The following is a 25770-nucleotide window of genomic DNA, read 5'->3' as shown; positions in this document are numbered from 1 at the left end:
CCCACTCCAGTACTCTTGCCTGGGAAATCCTATGGACAGAGGAGCCTGGTGGGCTATAGCTCATGAGGTTGCAGAGAGTTGGACATGACTGAGCACACTTGCACTCATGTTTTTTATTAACAAATCATTTTAAATTTGCATGATTCACATTTGTTTCATATTTTTATACTGTGTAACCCCTGCTAACTGCCCAACTCTGTTTTGAATCACTGGAAATATGTCCTGAAAAGGGAAGCTAGGATCCAAAGGGCCCTTTTGCTCTAATATAGAATCCATGTTTTCTGTGGGGGTAGATAGCACTCCCCAGGATTTTTTTTTTTAATTTATTTTTTATGTATTTTTGGCCATGCTGGGTCTCCGTTGCTATGCAGGCTTTTCTCTAGCTGCTGCTAGTGGGGCTGCTCTCTCGCTGTGGTGTGCGGGCTTCTCATCGCAGTGGCTTCTCTCGTTACGGAGCTTGGCCTCCAGCGCGGCTCCCAGGCACCAGAGCACAGGCTCGGTAGTTGTGGCACACGGGCTTAGTTGCTCAACAGCCTGTGGGATCTCCCTGAATCAGGGATCAAACCTGCATTGGCAGGCTGACCCTTTACCATTGAGCCACCAGGGAAGACCCCCACCCCCACCCCCTGCAACCAGGATTATTTTTGAATTATAAAAGTTTTACACATTATTGCAAAAGATTGAAATAACACACTTTCTGGAGAATCTCTGTTCCCAACTTAATGAATAGCCTCCAGGGCTTTTCTCATTGCATGGACACATGTAAACATTTTATCATGCAACTTCTTCTGAAAAGATAACCTTTGGCTCCAGAGCATCAGGAAATCCGAGCAAGCAGGCTGCCACTTTCCAAAATCACTGTACATATTGCTTTTCCTAATCACTGCTTAATTGTTTCTGTCTAGATACGCATCTGGGCCCGGAAAGATGCCATCGCAGATGGAAATGCAGATTTTGCTTTGAACATCACAGGTCCCATCTTCTCTTTTCTGGAGGATTTATTTAATATCAGTTACCCTCTTCCAAAAACAGGTGAGGTATCTTCCCTTACAATGTGTTTGATTTCCTATTATGGGTGCTCTAGGTTGAGATCAAAAGATACCTAGATGGGCCTCCAAGGACCGGTTGGCATTTTATTGTTTTTGCTGTTTTGGAGTCAGCCCTGCTGGCTTCCCATCATTGTGTCCTACACGTTCCTAAACACGCAGAGGCCTGTCTGCTCCTTCTCTGCATGGTGCCGTGTGACTAGCTGGTGCTCAGAGGGCTCCCGGCTTCAGATCCCTCCTGGGTGCTCACTGGTGGCTTACCTCCTCCAGACCTTGCCTTCTTCCTGGCTTTCTGCCCTTTCATCTCACACCGAGAGCATGCAGTGCAATGTTCTGGATCCTTTTAACCGCTTGCGTGAATTACTCCAGTTCCCTTTAGGAAGGTTTTGTTGTTTTTTTCAAAATATGTTCTTTAGCTGTGAGTCATTGGATTAGGACTTGGGGGTCCCATCAGTGAATTTTTATTGTATAAAATTGGAATCATGTGTGAACAGAATATGATCCTCAAAGGAATATGTAAACATTTTGTTTCTCGTAGATCGGTATGGAATGTCCTTAAAATTATGTGAGCTGCTCAGCTCAGAAAGTTGTTCCATGTTTTGTCTCTCTCGCTTGAGGGTATCATGTCAGTGTGTTTTGTTCCTCTGAAAGGCTATTTAGTTGAAGTCTTGAGGGAAAGTATACTTGGCCTTTACTGGCAGACAGTGGAAGAAGGTGGGGAGTAAAAATTAGGGCGCTCCAGGCTCCCGAATGCTGCATAGACAGGGCCTCTGCCGCTTAAGCCTTCTGGCTGAGGAGGGACGGGGAGTGAAGGAATAGGGGCCAGCCATGGCCTGCTCGTGGATCCCAGAGGTTATACCCATCATTTAGAGAGTTGGAGGCAGGGACTTTCCTGGCAGGCCAGTGGTTAAGGCTCTGAGTTTCTACTGCAGGGGGCACAGGTTCGATCCCTGGCCAGGGAACTAAGATCCTCGATTCCCACATGCCACGCAGCACAGCCAAAAAAAACTAGAAAAAGAAGGAAAGAAACAAAGACAGTTTGCAGCAACAGGAATCTGAGCATGGAGACCAAGTTTCTGGCACTTCTGTGGCCAGAAGATCTCAAGATGACCCTTGTCTAGGCAAGAAAATTTCTCTTTATCTTTATTTAGATAAGGAGAAGTCCAGAGTTATTCTTGATATCCTCGTCGGTCAAAACATCTCCTCCATCCAGTTAAGTCACCTCCTTATTATCTCCACCTCCACCCACTTCTTCCCCATCCCCCTCATCCTCCCTAGTTCACGTCACCAAAGTCTCTACCACAACTGACCTTGCTTTGACCACCGTCCCTCCTGTCTCCTCCAGTTCATCTTCCACACTGAGGCCTGAGGGATCTTTCCAAAGCAAAATCTGATCATGTTATTTCCCTGTTTAAAACTCTTCTGTGGCTTCCCAATGCCCTGGGGATAAAGTCCAAAGTTCACACCCTATCTTAACAGTGCATCTCTCGCCTACCTCTCGGGGCTTTTGACAGTTTCTCAGAGAAGAAGGGCTGCTCTAGCAGCATCTCTGTCCTCTTCTACACTTTCATCTTCTCCTCCTCTCGGTCAGGCTCTTGCACATTCAGTTTGCACATCCTGCCTTTCCTTTTACCCAACTTGTTGATTCTTATATTTCTCAACACAGTGCCTCCTCCTCCAGGAAGTCTTCCCTGACTCTTTCTCTCCCAAGCTTCCACAGCATCCTGTGCATCCCTGCATTCAAGTTCTTGAGCTGCTAGATCCTAATCATCTCTGCATTAGGTCAAGGGCAAGTTGAGGGTCAGGGTCTGGACTGTCCTTTTTTAAGTACCTTCTGAGCCTGTGACTCTGCTTCTCTCAGAATTGTTGTTTAGTTGCTAAGTCATGCCTGCCTCTTTTGCAACGCCATGGACTGTAGCCCGCCAGGCTCCTCTGTCCATGGGATTCTCCAGGCAAGAATGCTGGAGTGGGTTGCCATTTCTTTCTCCAACGGATCTTTCCAACCCAGGGATCAAACCCACGTTTCCTGCATTGGCAGATAGATTCTTTACCACTGAGCCACAAGGGAAGGCCCTGTCTCAAACTAGTAAAGAGTAAGCTTTTTTTTTTTTTTGGTGGGGGGAAAAATATGTTCAATGAGTTCCATAATTCCATGTAAATTCTGGCTAGATTACCAGCTCCTGGAAGTCAAGGTTATGTTGGCACTTTTTTTTTCTGTATCTTTCACAGCATCCGACCCAGTGTTGCTCTATGAGCTCGCGTAGGTGGTGCTTAGTCAAAACTGCCTTTTGATGGATAACTGATTACAATAGAGTTTCTCTATTCCTGGATCATTAAGAGAAAGATGAACCAATGTCTCCTGATTACTTTGACTTTTGGTTGAGTCATTTAAAAACAAAACAAAAAAACTGTTACAGCTGCTGGTGGAGTTGGCTGTTTAGGTTGTTATAAGCTTTAAAAGAAAAAGTGACATCATGATGCTTTTAGGAGTAAGTATAGGTGTTTAAGATTTGCAAACTTATAAAATAGCAACTTCCCTTTTAAGTTTTTATTTTTTCTTAACTTGTAACCATCTGCTAAAGCTGAAACTCTAGTACTTTGGCCACCTCATGCGAAGAGTTGACTCACTGGAAAAGACTCTGATGCTGGGAGAGATTGGGGGCAGGAGGAGAAGGGGAAGACGGAGAATGAGATGGCTGGATGGCATCACTGACTCGATGGATGTGAGTCTGAGTGAACTCTGGGAGTTGGTGATGGAGAGGGAGGCCTGGCGTGCTGCGATTCATGGGGTCGCAAAGAGTCGGACACGACTGAGCAACTGATCTGATCTGATCTGAACCATAGCAGGCTAATGATATATATTGTACATCTCAGCAAAGTTTGTATTTTTGAAGCAATAAAACTCAGTTCAGTTCAGTTCAGTTGCTCAGTCCTGTCCAACTCTTTGCGACCCCATAACTGCAGCACGCCAGGCCTCCCTGTCCATCACCAACTCCCGGAGTTCACTCAGACTCACGTTCATTGAGTCAGTGATGCCATCCAGCCATCTCATCCTCTGTCGTCCCCTTCTCCTCCTGCCCCCAATCCCTCCCAGCATCAGAGTCTTTTCCAATGACTCAACTCTTCGCATGAGGTGGCCAAAGTACTGCAGTTTCAGCTTTAGCATGATTCCTTCCAAAGAAATCCCAGGGCTGATCTCCTTCAGAATGGACTGGTTGGATCTCCTTGCAGTCCAAGGGACTCTCAAGAGTCTTCTCTAACACCACAGTTCAAAAGCATCAATTCTTTGGCGTTCAGCCTTCTTCACACTCCAACTCTTACATCCATACATGACCACAGGAAAAACCATAGCCTTGACTAGACGGACCTTTGTTGGCAAAGTGATGTCTCTGCTTTTGAATATGCTATCTAGGTTGGTCATAACTTTCCTTCCAAGGAGTAAGCGTCTTTTAATTTCATGGCTGCAGTCACCATCTGCAGTGATTTTGGAGGCCAAAAATATAAAGTCTGACACTGTTCCCACTGTTTCCCCGTCTATTTCCCATGAAGTGATGGGACTGGATGCCATGATCTTCGTTTTCTGAATGTTGGGCTTTAAGCCAACTTTTTCACTCTCCTCTTTCACTTTCATCAAGAGGCTTTTGAGTTCCTCTTCACTTTCTGCCATAAGGGTGGTGTCATCTGCGTATCTGAGGTTATTGATATTTCTGCCAGCAATCTTGATTCCAGTTTGTGTTTCTTCCAGTCCAGCGTTCCTCATGATGTACTCTGCATATAAGTTAAATAAGCAGGGTGACAATACATAGCCTTGACGTACTCCTTTTCCTATTTGGAACCAGTCTGTTGTTCCATGTCCAGTTCGAACTGTTGCTTCCTGACCTGCATACAGATTTCTCAAGAGGCAGGTCAGGTGGTCTGGTATTCCCATCTCTTTCAGAATTTTCCACAGTTTATTGTGATCCACACAGGTAAAGGCTTTGGCATAGTCAATAAAGCAGAAATAGATTTTTTCTGGAACTCTCTTGCTTTTTCCATGATCCAGCAGATGTTGGCAATTGGATCTCTGGTTTCTCTGCCTCTTCTAAAACCAGCTTAAACATTAGGAAGTTCACAGTTCCATTGCTGAAGCCTGGCTTGGAGAATTTTGAACATTACTTTACTAGCATGTGAGATGAGTGCAATTGTGCAGTAGTTGAGCATTCTTTGGCATTGCCTTTCTTTGGGATTGGAATGAAAACTGACCTTTTCCAGTCCTGTGGCCACTGCTGAGTTTTCCAAATTTGCTGGCATATTGAGTGCAGAACTTTCACAACATCATCTTTCAGGATTTGAAATAGCTCAACTGGAATTCCATCACCTCCACTAGCTTTGTTTGTAGTGATGCTTTCTAAGGCCCACTTGATTTCACATTCCAGGATGTCTGGCTCTAGGTCAGTGATCACACCATCATGATTATCTGGGTCGTGAAGATCTTTTTTGTACAGTTCTTCTGTGTATTCTTGCCACCTCTTCTTAATATCTTCTGCTTCTGTTAGGTCCATACCATTTCTGTCCTTTATCGAGCTGATCTTTGCATGAAATGTTCCCTTGATATCTCTAATTTTCTTGGAGAGATCTCTAGTCTTTCCCATTCTGTTGTTTTCCTCTATTTCTTTGCATTGATCGCTGAGGAAGGCTTTCTTATCTCTTCTTGCTATTCTTTGGAACTCTGCATTCAGATGCTTATATCTTTCCTTTTCTCCTTTGCTTTTTGCTTCTCTTCTTTTCACAGCTATTTGTAAGGCCTCCCCAGACAGCCATTTTGCTTTTTTGCATTTCTTTTCTATGGGAATGGTCTTGATCCCTGTCTCCTGTACAATGTCACGAACCTCATTCCATAATTCATCAGGCACTCTATCTATCAGATCTAGGCCCTTAAATCTATTTCTCACTTCCACTGTATAATCATCAGGGATTTGATTTAGGTCATACCTGAATGGTCTAGTGGTTTTCCCTACTTTCTTCAATTTAAGTCTGAATTTGGTAATAAGCCAATGATTTGAGCCACAGTCAGCTCCTGGTCTTATTTTTGTTGACTGTATAGAGCTTCTCCATCTTTGGCTGCCAAGAATATAATCAATCTGATTTCGGTGTTGACCATCTGGTGATGTCCATGTGTAGAGTCTTCTCTTATAAAACTCAAGTTGTCTATAAATCATAAAGTGGTGACATAATTACCATAATTAGTGAGACTCTACTGAGTAAATGAAAATCACCTACTATTTTCTAGGTGCTCTCTGAATGCAGAAGCAGTAGATGGTAGAGGCTCTGTTCAGGTAGCTGAGTTCGGCAGATAGCATCTACATGTTAAAGACAGAAGAAAACAAATTGCGAAGGAGGAGACAGCACTGACTCATAAAGTCAGCATGAAGTCTCAGCAGAAAGAGGACTGTGTGGCAGAAACCAACATAGTATTGTAAAGCAATTGTCCTTCAATTACAAATACGTAAATTTTAAAGAAACAGTTAAACAAAAAAGAAAGGACAGTAGGTGGTAATGGGAGTAGCCCAAATATATCAAGAACACCTACAGATAAATAAGAAAAATACAATAGGAAAAAAACAAGTAAAAGATATATGAATAGATGTTATACAGAAAAGGAAACACATGTGGCTAACAAACTTTTGAAGAAATATTTAACCTCATTAAGCAGTCTGAGAAATGAGTACCCAAGATCACAGTGACAACCTATTCAGTTGTCAAAGAGTAGACATTCTCACAAATACAAGTGTTAGAAAGTGACACTGTTGAAAGGAGTATCAGTTGTTACAACTTAAAAACCTGTTTGTTGTCTTACAATGTTCATCATCAGAATACCTTAAAACCCAGAAATTCCATTCCTAGATATATCTTCAAGAGGAATTTGAGCACATACATGCCAGAAGACATGTGCAAGAATGTTTGAAGCTACACTTTTCATACTAGTGTCAAACCCAAAGCAGCCAAAGTGGTCACTGATAGAATGGATATGGGTCATTCACACGATGGAAAACTATCCAGTAGAATGGGAAACCCAGGCTGAGGCAACTAAGTATGTCGAAAGATAATGGAGCATTACCTGTTGAGGATATGTAATGACCTGAATGTTTCTTACTATACACTGTCAGCTTCAACCAAGTGTAAACTCAACTAAATTACTGAGCGTAGCATAGCGAAAGCATTCATGAGGCAAATGTAGCATGGACTATAGCGATGATATTTCTTTCACTAGCAAAGGAAAATTTCAAAACTTGTATTGTTCTAGTGTTAGAAGTAACAAATGATCACACTGTAAAAAATTTGGAAAGATAGGGAAAGCACAAAAAAGAGAAGCAAAATCGCTTGGAATGCTGCCATGCAGAGATGACCATGGGTAACATTTTGATGTCTAGTTCTTTGTCTCAATTTCCATCTTTCTCTGTATTTGCTTCTTTGTTTTTAACAAAAATGACACCATGGAATTGATATTGTTCTTTGATTAAAAAAAAATTAACAATATAAAGCAATATGATCCAGGTAACCGTTCTTTTTTATTGTCATTTTAACTCATAGGCTGCCTACATATCAATTTGACAAAATAATTTATTTAATCTTCAGTAGTTGAAAATTTGGACTGGTTTTTCCTTTCCTGAGGGGGAGGGGGCTGCTTTTAAAACATGAAAGAAAACATAAGGATGTGTTTACAAATATCCATGCTATTTGGCTTAGTAGAAATTGCAAAATTTGAAAGGTTAGGAACATTTTTAAAAGTTACGAAGCATTTTGCTGGACTGCTCCAGAAAAATTACCAGTTCACACCCTCATCAATAGGCTATGTGTCAGTTTTCCTATACCTAATTGTAAATTCTAGCCAATACTAATTATTACATTTGAAAATGTATTTCATACATTTGAAAGCTTGTTATATCATTGTTTTAATTGTTGCTTTTGATACTAATGAAGCTGAGAATTTTAAATAAGATTTTTGGGTGTTTGAATTATTTCTTTATTGAATTGTTCACGTTTTTCCTTTTTGATTCATCAAAGTTCTTTAAGTATTGAAAAAATATTTTCTAGTTGTGATATAGGCTGCAAATATTTACCCCAGTCTGTGTTTTGCCTTTCAAATTTGTTTGTGGTGTTTTTTTGGTGCACTAAAATATTTAATTTTAAATAGACTTAATTTTTTAGAACAGTTTATGAAAAAAGTGTGCCCAGAGTGTGAAGAGTCCTCATATATCTCCTCTCCCTCCCCTTCCCCCCACCCCTAGTTTCTCCTCTTGTTAACATCGTACATTGGTGTGGATTTTTAAAAATTATAATTGATGAATCAGTACTGATACATTTTTATAACTAAAGTCCATAGCTTACATTAGGGTTCACTCTTTGTGGTGTTGTACAGTTCTATGAATTTCAAAATGTATATAGTAACGAGGGCTTCCCCCGTGACTCAGCAGTAAAGAATCCTCTTGCAGTGCAGGAGACACAGGGGACATGGGTTTGTTTGATCCCTGGGTCGGGAAGATCCTCTGGAGGAGGGCGGCAACCCACTCCAGTGTTCTTACCTGAAGACTCCGTGGACAGAGGAGCCTGGTGGGCTACAGTCCAGTGGGTCACAAAGAGTCAGACCTGATTGAAGTGACTGAGCGCATAGTAATGACATATGTCTACCGTCACAGTATCAGACGATAGTTTCACTGTCTTAAAAATCCCCTGTGCTCTACCTGCTCATCCCCTCTTTTCCCCCAATCCCTGACAGCCACTGATCTTTGTACTGTCTATATAATTTTGCCTTTTCCATAATGTTATGTACTAACTGGAATCATACCATGTGTAACTTTTTCTTTTTGGCTTCTTTCACTTAGTGGGCTTCCCTGGTGGCTCAGCTGGTAAAGAATCTGTCTGCAATGCAGGAGACCTGAATTTGACCCCTGGGTTGGGAAGATCACCTGAAAGAGGGCATGACAACTCACTCCAGTGTTCTTGCCTGGAGAATCCCCATGGACTATGAGGTTGCAAAGAGTCTGAGACGACTGAGCGACTTTCACTTTTCTTTCACTTAGTAACATTAAGTTTTATCCATGTCCTTTCATAACTTAATAGCTCATTTCTTTTTATCACTAAATAGTACTCTGTTGTATGGCTGTACTGAACTGAACTGAACTGAAGTCGCTCAGTTGTGTCCGACTCTTTGCAACCCCTATGGACTGTAGCCTACCAGGCTCCTCTGTCCATGGGATTTTCCAGCCAAGAGTACTGGAGTGGGTTGCCATTTCCAGTTTATTTATCCATTCACCTATTAAAAGACATCTTGATTATGTCCAAGTTTTGGCAGTTACGATTGAAGCTGCTATAAACATTCACGTGCGTGTTGCTGACTTCAGTTGTGAACTCATTTGGGTAAATCCTTAGGAGCTCAATTGCTAGACTGTATAGCCAACCTATGTTCAGCTTTATAAGAAACTGCCGAATTGTCTTCTGAAGTGGCTGTACCATTTTGCATTCTCACCAGCAACGGATGAGTGTTTTTATTGTTCCACATCTTCTCCAACATCGATGTTTTGTTTTGAACTGGTGTGTCATGGTATCTCGTTGTTTTAATTTGCAATTTCCTAACGACATGGAGAAGGCAATGGCACCCCACTCCAGTACTCTTGCCTGGAAAATCCCATGGACGGAGGAGCCTGGTGGGCTGCAGTCCATGGAGTCGCTGGGAGTTGGACACGACTGAGCAACTTCACTTTCACTTTTCACTTTCATGCATTGGAGAAGGAAATGGCAACCCACTCCAGTGTTCTTGCCCGGAGAATCCCAGGGACGGTGGAGCCTGGTGGGCTGCCGTCTCTGGGGTCGCACAGAGTCGGACACGACTGAAGCGACTTAGCAGCAGCAGTGACATATGGTGTTGAGCATATCTTCATCTGTTCATTTGCCATTTGTGTGTCTCTTTAGTGAAGTGTCTCTTTAGTGAACTATCTCTTTAGATCTTTTGCTAATTCTGTAAAGTTGTTCTCTTATTTTTGAGTTTCAAGTGTTCTTTGTATATTTTGGATATAGGTCCTTAATCAAAACTATTTAATTTTCATACAAAGCAATTTGTTTTCTGACTCTGTCTTCTCTATGTCTTTAATGCCTTTCTCCTGCCCCTTAAGTTATAGATATTCACTTGCATTTTATTTCAGTAATTTTATGATTTCATTTTGAGATGTTGTATCTGGAACACTCAAATCTTTAGAAAGAGATGATTCATTTTCCCTCCATTTAAATCCACTTAGATATAATTGCTTTGCCTACTTTTGACAACCGTGCAATGGAAAACTGGGGACTCTTGATATTTGACGAGTCGTTATTGTTGCTGCAACCAAATGATAAACTAACAGAAAAAAAGATCATGATCTCCTATATTGTCTCCCACGAAATCGGACATCAGGCATGTGGTAAAATGTTCTTTCTTATTTCACACGAGAATATTCTCCAGCTTCTGTACCAAAAGCAGCAAAAACTCCTCAAACTATACCATACACCAAATTTTAAAAAATAACTTGAAAAGTGGTCCAGTGAGTGAAAACAAGGAAGGATCTATGTAATCAGATCCTGGGTGGATTTGAACTTTTGGTGATAGATCATGGTGATAAGAAATCTCAGAACAGTAGCAGGTCGTATATTCAAAGAGTAATTGTGTGCCACAAAGTTCTCTTCAGGAAAAGTAAACCAAGCAGACCTGTGATCATCTGCTTTTCATTCCATCTTAAAATAGAGATATTCAAAGGAGTCACTAGAAGATATCCCATTTCATCAGTAGATTGTCACAAACTTTTTTTTTTTTTGCAAGAAGTTACAAGTTAAAGGGTTATAGTCAATATACTAGTATCACTGAGGTGACAGTCACCTAAACTGTGAAATTATCTTCTTGTTATATGGACCCCTAAGAAGTTTTGGAGAGGAGTGATTTCCTGTGATTAAATTATACCCTGTTACACAGTCAACACATATTTTCACAAGTCTTGATCATCACTCACAGTGTCATTTTTTATTATAGCCTAAGTGACACATTGTTTTAGAAAATAGGGTGCTAACTATTAGTACATCACAGCTATTATAAGAATTTGGTTAAAAACCAGGGTGTGGATTTGTTGGTTTTGGAAATTATTGTGTTTATCTTTCCTGATTCTATTCATCATCATTTGACACTTTCCTTCTGTTAAGCTCAAACAGAAAATAATTATAACTGGACCACTTTGCAGAAACAAATACTTGAGTGATTCTTACATGGTGCAGATCAAATCATGTCCTTAAAACATAATCAACTGCTTACAGCAAAATTCTGATGTAGTCTGTTTAGAGTATGAGATGCTGTCATTCAGTAGGTGTTAAGTGAACATTCAGGCCTTCTACTTTGACTTAACTTTGGAGTAAAGTGGACAATTTAAGAAATGCTATTCTAGCTTACTTTATTTCTCAGCATCACAGTTTTAAAGCAAAAATTGCTTCCAGTCATTGGATGTGAAATTTTACAGAAAAAAACGAATGACTTCATGTTATTAATAAAACAACAACATGATTTTGGAGTCCTGTTTTCAAGTTTTATCACTGATAGCAAATTACATTTAATTTTGTCTTTGACCTTACATTTATTTAACATGTAATTACAATAAATATTACTTAAATTGAAGTTAAGATTGTTCTTTTCATCCCCAACTCCAAAAGTGGTTTGGAAACTTGGTTACCATGAATTGGTGGAATAATATCTGGCTCAATGAAGGTTTTGCATCTTATTTTGAATTTGGGATAATTAACCACTTCAATCCTAAACTCCCAATGGTAAGTATGTCTGTTAAATTAATTTATAATTTTTCTTCTAATTATAATAGTAGTTAATTTTCATTGTTGAAAGTGTGTAAAATACAGAAAAATATAGAGATAATAAATTATCTGTAATATCAGAGATGCTCAATGTTGTGTTTTTGATTTGTTTTCTTTTGTCAGGCTTTTATTATTGTAAATATTCCTAGAAGAGAAAATTACACAGAAATGTGTAATGCCCTTTCTGCTTCATACTATATCAAGAGCTTTTCCACAGGTCATTAGATCATCCTTGAAAATAAGATTTTTAACAGTTTCCTAGTATTTTATCATATAACTTTATAAGATGTGTCTATATGAATGTGTGTGTGTATATATATATATAAAATATTTTCCCTACTGTTAGATTTTAGGTTATTTTCATTAATTTCTACCTAGACTGAATTTTAAAGCACTTGCAATCAGTAATCTACAACTTTCATAATAAGTAATATGCTATGTTATATTACCCATAATGTAGCTGATACTGCATATGATACTCATAGCTGACATTGTATCTGTTATAGCTGATAATCTTTTGCTATGTTGAGTAAATAGTAACATGGAAAATTAATTTATGTGTATGCAAATCTGAATTGAAAGTTATATTCCAATATTTTATTTAGAGTAGTTAGGTAATGCTTTCAGAATGGCATGATAAAGCTAAATTGATTTAAGTGTTTAAATGTTTAGATTTAATATGATCTTTTGACACAGACCTCATTTCTTCACACCAAGTAAGGGTTTCTTTCTTCCTCTCTGTTCCTGCCTCCTGCCATCTCTCTGATGCTCAGAGCTGCTCTTTCTGCTGCTTTTTGCAGGTCTTTTTTTCCTCTCCCCTCCCAAGTGTTTCCAAGGCTCTACTTCTAGCCTCTTTTCTCCTCTCCATACCCTTGCTCATTAGAGTGTATTGACGCTTGACATGCTGATTTCCACTGGTCAGATCCTTACAGGCTAAATTTATTCACTTTGAAGGAGAATCTAAGATTGTTCTTTCTATTATTATGAAAGTGAAAGTGAAAGTCACTCATTCGTGTCCAACTCTTTGTGACCCCATAGACTATATAGTCTGCCAGGCTCCTCTGTCCATGGAATTCCCCACTCAAGAATACTGGAGTGGATTGCCATTTCCTTCTCCAGGGGATCTTCCCAAACCAGGGATCAAACCCGGGTCTCCCTCGTTGCAGGCAGATTCTTTACTGTCTGAGCCATCAGGGAAGCCCATTAATATATTGGTTGTAAATTTTTCCCTCTTTTATGAAAGGAAGAAGATAGTAAGTAGATGATATTTATCTTTTGTTTATTAAAAAGTTGGCAGAATAAAAAATTGACAGACCTCTGTTCGCCACACAGAAACTTTAAAAAAAAACTTTTTTTACCTATTCGTGAAATTGTAGCTTCTGAGGAGCACTGATGTAGCAGTCTTTTACTGCCCCAGTTCCATGCCACTTTGCAAGTTCAGTTCAGTCGCTCAGTCCCATCCAACTCTTTGCGACCCCATGAACCACAGCACGCCAGGCCTCCCTGTCCACCAACAACTCCCAGAGTCCACTAAAACCCATGTCCATCGAGTCAGTGATTGCCATCCAACCATCTCATCTTCTGTCGTCCCTTTCTCCTCCTGCCCTCAATCTTTCCCAGCATTAGGGTCTTTCCAAATGAGTCAGCTCTTTGCATCAGGTGGCTAAAGTATTGGAGTTTCAGCTTCAACATCAGTCCTTCCAATGAACACCCAGGACTGATCTGCTTTAGGATGGACTGGTTGGATCTCCTTGCAGTCTAAGGGACTCTCAAGAGTCTTCTCCAACACCACAGTTCAAAAGCATCAATTCTTCAGCACTCAGACTTCTTTATAGTCCAATTCTCACATTCATACATGACCACTGGAAAAACCATAGCCTTGACTAGACAAACCTTTGTTGACGAAGTGATGTCTCTGCTTTTTTTTAATTTAATTTTATTTTATTTTTAAACTTTACATAATTGTATTAGTTTTGCCAAATATCAAAATGAATCTGCCACAGGTATACATGTGTTCCCCATCCTGAACCCTCCTCCCTCCTCCCTCCCCATACCATCCCTCTGGGTCGTCCCAGTGCACTAGCCCCAAGCATCCAGTATGGTGCATCGAACCTGGACTGGCATCTCGTTTCATACATGATATTTTACATGTTTCAATGCCATTCTCCCAAATCTTCCCACCCTCTCCCTCTCCCAGAGTCCATAAGACTGTTCTATACATCAGTGTCTCTTTTGCTGTCTCGTACACAGTTTGCTTTTTAATATGCTATCTAGGTTGGTCATAACTTTCCTTCCAAGGAGTAAGTGTCTTTTAATTTCATGGCTGCAATCACCATCTGCAGTGATTTTGGAGCCCCCAAAAATAAAGTCTGCCACTGTTTCCACTGTTTCCCCATCTATTTGCCATGAAGTGATGGGACCAGATGCCATGATCTTTGTTTTCTGAATGTTGAGCTTTAAGCCAACTTTTTCACTCTCCTCTTTCACTTTCATCAAGAGGCCCTTTAGTTCTTCTTCACTTTCTACCATAAGGGTGATGTCATCTGCATATCTGAGGTTATTGATATTTCTCCTAGCAATCTTGATTCCAGCTTGTGCTTCCTCCAGCCCAGCGTTTCTCATGATGTACCCTGCATATAAGTTAAATAAGCAGGGTGACAATATACAGCCTTGACGTACTCCTTTTCCTATTTGGACCCAGTCTGTTGTTCCATGTTCAGTTCGAACTGTTGCTTCCTGACCTGCATATAGGTTTCTCAAGAGGCAGGTCAGGTGGTCTGGTATTCTGTCTCTTTAAGAATTTTCCTCCTGCCCTTTGTGGACATCCTATAAAATGCCCACCATCACATAGTCCAGCCACTCTACAGTACCTCTGCTCTTCCTCCCCTGGGCTAGACATCATTATATAGATCTGCAGAATGAAGTACTGAAAGGTTAATTGACTTGGCCAAGGTCTTTTGCCTGGTTGAGGTGAAACTGTGATTACATTCCAGTGATCTGGGTCTAGGCTGAAGATGAGGATAATGATGATAATAAATATTAATAAATAATCAAAAATATTATTTAATGCCATTCACTGAGCACTTGGGACTCAACTGCCTGGTGGAGTGAGTCTTATACATACATCATCTTAATCCATCTTCAAAATAATCCTATGAGTATAGTTATTTTCTATCTTCTATTGAGGAAACTGAGGGTGTAAGTATTAGGTAAGTCGTTCAAGATCTCACAGTTGTTAAAGGTCAGAGATGAGATTCAATCCGAGGTTTCTTTAGCTGCAAAGCCCGTGTCTTTAACCCTAGGGAGAAAACTCCTGGTCGTGTCCTCATTCTCAAGGGGCTTATAGTGTGTGTGAGCGTGTTCATTATGACTCTTTTCAAATATGTAAACTATATATATATATAGTAAGTCTTAGTCCTTCCATATATGCTACACCTACAAAATTGTTTAAATCTCTTTTATAAAGTAGCATCTACACGTGGTTAGTGTTGTCTGTAACTATTTTGAAAGCATTTGGTTATACCCCAAATTACCTCTGTGTTGAGAGTCAATATGGAAAGACATTCCAGTCCTTAAAACAATTAGATTCAACTGTATGTCCTTTATAGACTATACTATAAATATCAATCAGTTACCTTTTAATGCAACAAAAATGGCTAAGATATTATCATTTCTGGGAAACATTGATGAAAACATGTTACCAATGTTTTTGAAGCTAAGATGATAAGATTATCCTCTCATACCATTTAGTTTTATTTCTTTTTATCATTGGTTCTTAATCTCTGTTTTCTGAGTGTACATTTCTCAATCACTTGTAGAGCTGAGTGAACCATAACCCTTGCCAGAAGAGTATCGGATCTTGGAGCTTGAAAAAATTGCCATGAGCTTTGTTTTTGAAAAGCTTAAGGCTTTGTTTCAATGGTCTTTAAGAAATCAGAACTTTAGCTTCCTTTGAATCAGCTGTTAGATTGAAATTGAGTAAAGAGCATCACAGAAACATGCAGAAACAGATTTCCATTTTTTCTAATTCTGGTCTAAGTTCAGCTGAAAGTTATTAACATACAGGATGAATGGGTCATGATCAAGCATTCAGAACATTCCAATTGGTTTCTTGACCCGTGAAGCTCCAGCTCTAACATTGCTCAATTCAGTTCAGTCGCTCAGTCGGGTCCGACTCTTTGCGACCCCATGAATTGCAGCACGCCAGGCCTCCCTGTCCATCACCAACTCCCAGAGTTCACCCAGACCCACGTCCATCGAGTCAGTGATGCCATCTAGCCATCTCATCCTCTGTCGTCCCCTTCTCCTCCTGCCCCCAATCCCTCCCAGCATCAGAGTCTTTTCCAATGAGTCAACTCTTCGCATGAGGTAGCCAAAGTACTGGAGTTTCAGCTTTAGCATCATTCCTTCCAAAGAAATCCCAGGGCTGATCTCCTTCAGAATGGACTGGTTGGATCTCCTTGCAGTCCAAGGGACTCTCGAGAGTCTTCTCCAACACCACAGTTCAAAAGCATCAATTCTTTGGCGTTCAGCCTTCTTCACAGTCCAACTCTCACATCCATACATGACCACAGGAAAAACCATAGCCTTGACTAGACGAACCTTTGTTGTCAAAGTAATGTCTCTGCTTTTGAATATGCTATCTAGGTCAGTCATAACTTTCCTTCCAAGGAGTAAGCATCTTTTAATTTCATGGCTGCAGTCACCATCTGCAGTGATTTTGGAGCCCAAAAAAATAAAGTCTGACACTGTTTCCACTGTTTCTCCATCTATTTCCCATGAAGTGATGAGACCAGATGCCATGATCTTCATTTTCTGAATGTTGAGCTTTAAGCCAACTTTTTCACTCTCCTCTTTCACTTTCATCAAGAGCCTTTTGAGTTCCTCTTCACTTTCTGCTATAAGGGTGGTGTCATCTGCATATCTGAGGTGATTGATATTTCTCCCGGCAATCTTGCTTCCAGCTTGTGCTTCTTCCAGTCCAGCGTTTCTCATGATGTACTCTGCATATAAGTTAAATAAGCAGGGTGACAATATACAGCCTTGACGTACTCCTTTTCCTATTTGGAACCAGTCTGTTGTTCCATGTCCACATTGCTACTCACTGGCTTTTCTGCATCCCTCTTCTGACTGGTCTAAGGGAGCAGCAGATCTCTTGGAGGGAAAGGGCACGTAGGGGCCTTGCAACCAGTCAGGTCTCGCTATGTTTTTATGATCACTGTCAGCTGAGGCAAGTAGTCGAACACTTCTGAGCTTTCATTCCTCATCTGTAAGAAAAAGTTTCACGCAGTCATTCAATAGATTGAGTATTTAGTGGGTACTGTTGTGACAGCCATCATTTACTAAGCATTCGTTATGTGCTTAGAGTGTATTATGTACAATATCTGATTCACTCTTCTGAAGAACTAATGATGATGATGATGATATAATTACAGTAGTGGTTAACCCTTATTGAGCATATTCTATTTGCCAGTCTCAGTGCTAAATATTCTATATAAATTAATTTAGACCTGATAATAATCCAGTGAGGACAGTGTTCACCCCATTTTTAGAGGTGAAACTGAATTTCCAGAGTGATGAAGTTAGTTGCCTTTTATGAGTCACACAATCCCTAGGAGGCTGCAGTGGGATTCAGACCCAAGTAGGTCAACTCCAGACCCTATGCTTTCAACTTCAGTGATGTTCCATACAAATTTCATAATAAATACTGTTACATTTCTTAGGATAATCATAGATATGATAGAAATAGGTTTGTCCTCTGGGATCTCACAGCTTGCATGAAGAAAGAAATGGAGAGTGTACAGACTTGCTTTATCCAATCATTATCTGCAGTAGCTAGATAATGTTTTTTAAAAAGCTGATATTGCTTTTTACATAGAGTTTCCCTTCCACAAGACCAGAACAGACTGGGACAAGCATCACCTTATGGAAGGCCCAGAGTAGAAAAACCCGAGGAATGTTGAGTAAGAGATGTTCGCCTCACTCATCACAGTTATCTTGTGTGATTGGGAAGAAACGAAGAAGATTATGTAAACCTTATGCCAGGCAGGCGCAAGAGAGAAAGACAATCCATTCTGAAAGAAAAATATGGAAAAGGTTATGTGTACAAAAGTATTCGTTAATACATTGTCTATAACAGGAAAAAAAAAAAAAACTGGAAACAACTTAAATGCCTACCCAGTAGGCAAATGATTAAGTCAGTTATAGTCCATCAACCTGAAGGGGTATTATGCAGCTGTGCATTTGTTTATTTTAGTGTTTTGCTTTTGCAAAAGTTATATCTTCCCTGTGAGAATCATGATTAAGTTTGGGGTTATTTCTTTCCAATTTATATTTGTTTCATTTACAATACAGCAGCCATTATTAGGAATAGTTATGAAGATAAGACAGCAAAATTTCTAAATGAATGTGATAATAAGTAAATGAACAAGACAAAAAGTTTTTACAACTGTAAGAATGAATAAATAGGGGGAAAGATTAGAAAGAGCTGGATTAACAGCATTCTAATGGGAGTTATTGCAGGGTGTGTACTTACGGGTGTTTTTTATTTTTATTATTTTCTTCATTCTGTTTATATGAACACAGGGATCGACAGTACACACTCTCAAGAACTCTTAGGTGTTAAAATAATAAAACCTATACTTAACGAGTAAGGTGAGACTTTATGCAGGTGTCCCCTCTAAATCTTTGCTACTCAAAGTGTGGTTCTTGAGCTATATACCAACATCAGCATCACCTGGTCATTTAGTAGAACTACAGACCCCAGACTTCCCTGGTGATCCAGTGGTTAAGTCTCCACGCTTCCACTGGATGGGGCATGAGTCTCCATCCCTGGTCGGGGGAACTTAAGATCCTGCATGTCTCAAGGTGTTGCCAAAAAAAAAAAAAGCCCAGCCCCAGCACGGACCAACTGAATTAGAATACAATTTGACAAGATCCCCAGGGGATCCTTATGGTCAGTAAAGTTTGACATGCGTTTCTCTAGATGACAGGCTTTCTCCTTGTGAGAAAAGCTCAGTTTGATGATAACGTAACCAAAGTATTCATAAATCTAAACATAATATGCTAACTAAAGAGGGTTGGTTGACACATTGGCAGATAGCAGTGGCGCAGAGTTTGAAAGCTCATCTGACACTGTTGAGGGGTGAGGGAGTCAACTTGGGACCACAGAGAGAGTGCCCTGGGAGCTGGGACTCCCGTGGTTTCCAGGTGCTCGCCAGGATATGCCTCGGCTTCCCCTGCAGCGTCTCCATGGCCCTTTCTTTGGCTCTGTTTTTGCATGCACCTCTTAACTCTTCTTTGGTTTTCCTTCAGAAAGAAATGGCCCTGGTCATGTGTCTAAGAGAGATCGAATCTTTTGGAGAGTTCTAGACCTTATTAAAATATAAATAACTGCCAGTTTCTCTGGTGGCTCAGAAGGTAAAGAATCTGCCTACAGTGCAGGAAACTGGGGTTTGATCCCTGGATAGCAAAGATCCCCTGGAGACGGGAATGGCTACTCATTCCAGTGTTCTTGCCTGGAGAATTCCATGGACAGAGGAACCTAGTGGGCTGAAGTTCCATGGGGTTGCAAAGAGTCAGACATGACAGAGCGACTAACACTTTTACAGTAAAAAAAATTCCTAATGCATGAGCTATAAATTACTGTATCCAGTTTATAGATTTATTTTGATTTATTTCTAATAACTAATATTACTACATCATCATCACTGTGAATTTGTAAATTTGGCATTGCTTTTGGTTTACAAATGTCCATGTAAGAGACTGATACATTTTAAGGGATTACTAAAGAATGCTCAAACTACCGCACAATTGCACTCATCTCACATGCTAGTAAAGTAATGCTCAAAATTCTCCAAGCCAGGCTTCAGCAATACGTGAACCGTGAACTTCCTAATGTTCAAGCTGGTTTTGGAAAAGGCAGAGGAACCAGAGATCAAATTGCCAACATCCGCTGGATCATAGAAAAAGCAAGACAATTCCAGAAAAACATCTATTTCTGCTTTATTGACTGCCAAAGCCTTTGACTGTGTGGATCATAATAAACTGTGGAAAATTCTTCAAGAGATGGGAATACCAGACCACCTGACCTGCCTCTTGAGAAATCTGTATGCAGGTCAGGAAGCAACAGTTAGAACTGGACATGGAACAACAGACTGGTTCCAAATAGGAAAAGGAGTACGTCAAGGCTGTATATTGTCACCCTGCTTGTTTAACTTATATGCAGAGTACATCATGAGAAACTCTGGACTGGAAGAAACACAAGCTGGAATCAAGATTACTGGGAGAAATATCAATAACCTCAGATATGCAGATGACACCACCCTTATGGCAGAAAGTGAAGAGGAACTCAAAAGCCTCTTGATGAAAGTGAAAGTGGAGAGTGAAAAAGTTGGCTTAAAGCTCAACATTCAGAAAATGAAGATCATGGCATCCAGTCCCATCACTTTATGGGAAATAGATGGGGAAACAGTGGAAACAGTGTCAGACTTTATTTTTTGGGCTCCACAATCACTGCAGATGGTGACTGCAGCCATGAAATTAAGAGACGCTTACTCCTTGGAAGGGAAGTTTTCACCAACCTAGATAGCATATTCAAAAGCAGAGATATGACTTTGCCAACAAAGGTCCGTCTAGTCAAGGCTATGGTTTTTCTAGTGGTCATGTATGGATGTGAGAGTTGGACTGTGAAGAAGGCTGAACGCTGAAGAATTGATGATTTTGAACTGTGGTGTTTGAGAAGACTCTTGAGAGTCCCTTGGACTGCAAGGAGATCCAAGCAGTCCATTCTGAAGGAGATCAGCCCTGGGATTTCTTTGGAAGGAATGATGCTAAAGCTGAAACTGCAGTACTTTGGCCACCTCATGCGAAGAGTTGACTCATTGGAAAAGACTCTGATGCTGGGAGGGATTTGGGGGCAGGAGGAGAAGGGAACAACAGAGGATGAGATGGCTGGATGGCATCACTGACTCGATGGACATGAGTCTGAGTGAACTCCGGGAGTTGGTGATAGACAGGGAGGTCTGGCGTGCTGCGATTCATGGGGACGAGAAGAGTCGGACATGACTGAGCGACTGAACTGAACTGAATAAAGTTACCAATAAAACTGTAGAGGATTAGAACCACCTAGAGATGCTGTTCCCTGGAGGACCTGTCTGGGTGGTCAGGGACCTCCTTACGTAAGGAATGTGTTGGGTTGGCTAAGAAGTTTGTTCCATCTTGGCCAACCCAATAGATGGCTGTCTTGGAAACCACATTAACTTTTTAAATTGATTTTTTAAATTGGAATAAAAAAGGAAACCAAGTGGGAAGGAAAGTTTCACAAAAGTTTAGTTATTCAAGGACTCCTGACTTATTTGGCACATTGTAGCCCAAAGAGCACTTCTCAATTATTGATTTCTTCCGCTCTTCAATGATAGTTTTTCTGAAAATATTTTAGGAACATTGAACTTCCTGTTTCTGTGATGTCTCAGAAGTTAGTGTGTCTCAATGTTTTCCTTTTAGAATGAGATCTTCTTTTCTAACATTTTACATGGTGTGCTCAGAGAAGATCACGCCCTAGTGTCTAGAGCCGTCTCCATGAAGGTGGAAAGTTTCACAGAAACCAATGAAATAGATGAGCTCTTTGACTTAATTACTTACAACAAGGTAAAACAGTTTCACGTTTATATTTGTGCTGCGCTCTTGCAGAAAGCTACATAAAATGGATTCTTTGGGTTCTAGACTAATGTGCTACTACACAATTTTGGTACAAAGACCTTAATATTATTCGGTAGATGGATTTCAGAAAACGTGGTTAAATCAGTTCTTATCTAGTAAATGTTAATCTGTAATAGGTGGTCAATGCCATCTACCTTTTTTAATATAGACAGACAGCTGGATACTTTTAAGGTGAACTCTTCTGCCTGGTGGAAATTTGTTCTTGTGTTACTGAAAGAGAAGTACACACCATAAAAGCTGTGAGTTAAGTTTTATTCAGGAACCTCACAGAGGACTATAGCCCAGGAGACAGCCTCTCAGAGTATTCTGAGAAACTGTTCCAAAGAGATAAGGGAGGAGCCAGGATATAGCTGAAGGCTTGGTTTTGTTTTGTTCCTGGGAAAAACACCCAGTCAGGTATAAAAAGACTACTGCTAGTCACAAGGAACAGACATCTCAAATGAATACTTTTCCTGCTTTTCTGTGTATGGAAGGATGCAAGAATCTGAGGCCATTGAAAATTTTCTTTAGATATGTATCTGAACTATCTTTGGATTAGCATATTCAAAACAAAGAATGCTTCCTAGTTTTCTCCATCCTGAATCCCCCCTGCCTGCCCCCTACACCCACCCCGGGACATTGTCAGTAGGCAACCACAGCGGCTAATTGCTGATCCTTGTGGAACTGGAATGACAGGCAACATTTATTTATTTATACTTGTCGTGTGAGTATCTCAATTTAAAAAGTTTTCTGTACCCTGAATTCTTATACGTAGGGCATTTTCTCATCTTTTATCTAGTAACTAGTGACAGTTTATTTTATTAGCACATTTTGGGTTAACCCAGACATTCAACTGAGGTATACAATGCAATGAGGAGCACAGCCCAAAATCTTGCGTACCAAAATGGAATGTGTCAGTATTTAGATACTGAATTCTGTTCAAATGATGGACAACTTCTTATGTCTTAGGGAGCGTCTCTGGCCCGGATGCTTTCTAGTTTCTTGAATGAGAAAATATTTATCAGCGCACTTAAGGTGAGTTTATAAAATTGTTGTTACCTAAAGACGGTAAACATGAATTGCTTTGGCAGGTTATTCATCTTAACCTTACCTTTTCTATTTTAACAGTCATATTTGGAGACGTTTTCTTACTCAAATGCTGAGCAAGATGATCTATGGAGACATTTCCAAATGGTAATTCTCTCACTCTCTGCGATGTGCTTGCTGTGTTGTGCTGTAAGATCGTGAGGCCATGTGTGTGTGCTGATGCCACAGGAAAACCCCCTTCCCTTGTCTGCGACACTCCTTTAAGTCAGAGGTTACTTCTGTAGTCTTCACCACTGTATTCCCAGGCTTCCCTGGTGGCTCAGATGGCAAAGAATCTGCTTGCAGTGCAGGAGACCTGGGTTCAATTTCTGGGTTGGGAAGGTCCTTGGGAAGGTCCCCTGGAGAAGGGAATGGCAATCCACTCTAGTATTCTTACCTGGAAGATCCCATGGGTGGAGGAGCCTGGTGGGCTATAGTCCACAGCATTTTGAACACAACTGAGCGACTGCTAACACACACACTATGTTTCCAGTGCCCAGAATAGAGCCTGCATATATTAGATCCATAAAAATTGTGTTCAGTGATTGAATGAATGAGTGAAAGGATGAACTAAGGAACCACTCATATATACAGAGATGAACAGAATTAAATTTGGTGCAGAAATTCCCCACTGGGTTTTACTATATAAATGAGAAATACAATCACTACGTATTGATAGTTTCTTTTAGGAGTTGGCTACCTCAAAAGATTTGGATGGTAAATAACCGCTTTTGTGATGTTTTTTTTAAAACAGGCCATAGATGACCAGAGTAAAATTCTTTTGCCAGCAACAGTAAAAAGCATCATGGACAGTTGGACACACCAGAGTGGTTTTCCAGTTATCACCTTAAATGTATCCACGGGTGTCATGAAACAGGAGCCATTTTATCTTGGAAAGGTTAAAAATCAGACTCTTCTAACCCACAAGTAGGTAGATTTGCTCCTGTCTTCACCTTCCTTGGGGTTGAGCTCTGATCAAAAGGAAGCCAGCCTATGGATGAGGAAGCATAACTCTCACTGGGTGCACACCCTTCCATGAGATGACCTGGGGATGGTGATGCAGTGCTCCATGCCGGATGCTACTGTGGGCTAGGACGGGGCAGAGCCCCTGAGGCCCTGAGCAAGGCCAGAGGCCTGCCTTAGGCATTCTTGCAGTGTTCCTCCCCTGGGACTTAGGGCCACACCCACAACCAAAGCTTTGAGTGCTAGGCATTCTTTTTTGTCCTTTAGACAGAGGTAATGAATTACGCAGAATTCTGTGTGAAAGCCAGTAAAATAGAATCTGAATGACCTTATGTTAATTAAGAAAAAAGGGGATCTGGTTGCCAGGTCATCTTCCCTTCTCTAGAAATGGAACTGAATGGTAACCACATCCTTGAGGAATAATTCTGTGCATGTATGCCCACACGTGTGTGTGTGTGCTTTTGTAACCATACATAAAATATTAGTTATAGATCCCAAATTCAAACCTTAATCTTATTTAAAATCTCTGAGTTTCAGTTTCCTTATCTATAAAGCAAATGTAATAATACAAACCCCAGGGGATTGTTGTAGAAGTGAAATGAGATAGTAAGTATACCGTGGCTTAGCATTACCACTTTCTCCTTCCGTTTCCTTTTCTTCCTTAACTTCTTAGATAGTTTTCAACTGTTTTTGATAAAGGGTTTGATTCTCAGATCACATTGTATTAAGTATAAGCACAAATGAGTAATTTATTTTCATGTACCATCACCAAAAGTTTCAGGTTGTCCCACTCTTTCTTTAAAACTCCAGGGGAGGACATAGATCTGCAGGTCCCTTCTCCCTGTGATATTTCATGACTTTTGAGAAGAGGTGGCCTTAGCTATCATATGAACAAAGACTCTCAGTTCAAAGTCTGAGAAGCCAGACGTGCGAGCATTTGAGCAAGATTGGAAATATTGCCTAAATTCCAAGTGTGCCTTCAGATGACTAATGTCCTCCTCGTGGTCAGTGACTTCATCCAGGTCACATCCACCAACACGGGGAGAGTGCCAGCATTCAGTGAATATGAATAATCTGGCTGATTGCTGTTGAACACTTTTCAAACTGGGAGAAGACTTGAGGTGGAAAAGCATTTTGAAATGTTTGTCATGCTTTTTCTTCTTAAATGATTATTCAGTTTTCTTGGCACAGATAGCTTTGGGTATGTCTGCAGCATTTGAATGACCCCTGAGTAAGGCCAGATGGCTGTAATTGAATATAAACAGGCTTTGAAAGTTTCAGATACAGGAGAACCTTAGAAGCTACCCTGAGTTGCAAGAAGAAGCAAATCTGTGAGGCACAAGAGAATAAATAAATAGCCAAAGCTGGCTTGTGAAACAACAGTGAACAATTCTGAGGTCATATCCACAAGGAATGACTGAAGAATTTGAGTTCTTTTATTTTATCATCTTATTTAATATTGGCTCAAAGCTTTTATTCTTATGTGTGAACAATAACTGAAGTTTTCACTTTTTTTCCAAAAAGTGACACATGGATTATACCTATTCTTTGGATGAAAAATGGAACTACACAGTCTTTAGTCTGGCTAGATAAAAGCAGCAGTAAGTAACAAATGTTTAAAAATACCTTCACATATATATGCAAATATATGTGTGTGTATACACACACACACACACACACACACACATATAAAAGCAGAGAATAAAATATTAAAATGTCTAGCTTTTGAATAGCTTATTTAAAACTAAAATATTATATCATTCTTGTTGAACATAGTGCTTTAAAGAAACATTTCTAATCAAAAGTCATTGTATGTGAAAAAAATATATGGTAAGATCAATACATATTTTGGAATATCTTTACTTTTTGTTTTACTGGATTGTTGTTTAGAATTAAGAGGGCATAGTAAAACATGTAGTGAAATATTTTTTAAATGTACCAGTTCAAACTGTTCACGTATTTCTTTGTAGAAGTATTTCCTGAAATGCAAATTTCAGATTCTGATCATGACTGGGTGATATTAAATTTGAATATGACTGGATACTATAGAGTTAACTATGATAAATTAGGTTGGAAGAAATTAAATCAACAGCTTGAAAAAGATCATAAGGTAAGT

At 40.1% G+C, this 25770-nt stretch overlaps 1 protein-coding gene across 3 annotated transcripts in view; it reads left to right on the top strand.

Annotated features, from left to right (window-relative positions):
* The window catches only part of LVRN (laeverin), a 106029-nt gene that overhangs the window by 27255 nt on the left and 53004 nt on the right, over window positions 1-25770 (top strand). For all 3 annotated transcript variants that reach the window (XM_086323244.1, XM_086323245.1, XM_086323246.1), the window contains exons 4-12: window positions 906-1032; window positions 10319-10473; window positions 11751-11864; window positions 21411-21554; window positions 22575-22640; window positions 22734-22799; window positions 23446-23618; window positions 25179-25255; window positions 25625-25764. In XM_086323244.1, the coding sequence (XP_086179370.1) occupies window positions 906-1032; window positions 10319-10473; window positions 11751-11864; window positions 21411-21554; window positions 22575-22640; window positions 22734-22799; window positions 23446-23618; window positions 25179-25255; window positions 25625-25764 (1062 nt within the window). The remainder of the gene's footprint in view (window positions 1-905; window positions 1033-10318; window positions 10474-11750; window positions 11865-21410; window positions 21555-22574; window positions 22641-22733; window positions 22800-23445; window positions 23619-25178; window positions 25256-25624; window positions 25765-25770) is intronic.

The sequence above is a fragment of the Bos grunniens genome, chromosome 10, assembly GCF_055505025.1.
Source record: "Bos grunniens cultivar Pamir isolate PY7600 chromosome 10, Bosgru_T2T1.0, whole genome shotgun sequence".
In the NCBI taxonomy this organism is placed as follows: Eukaryota; Metazoa; Chordata; class Mammalia; order Artiodactyla; family Bovidae; genus Bos; species Bos grunniens.
This window is presented reverse-complemented; position numbering and strand designations above follow the sequence as displayed.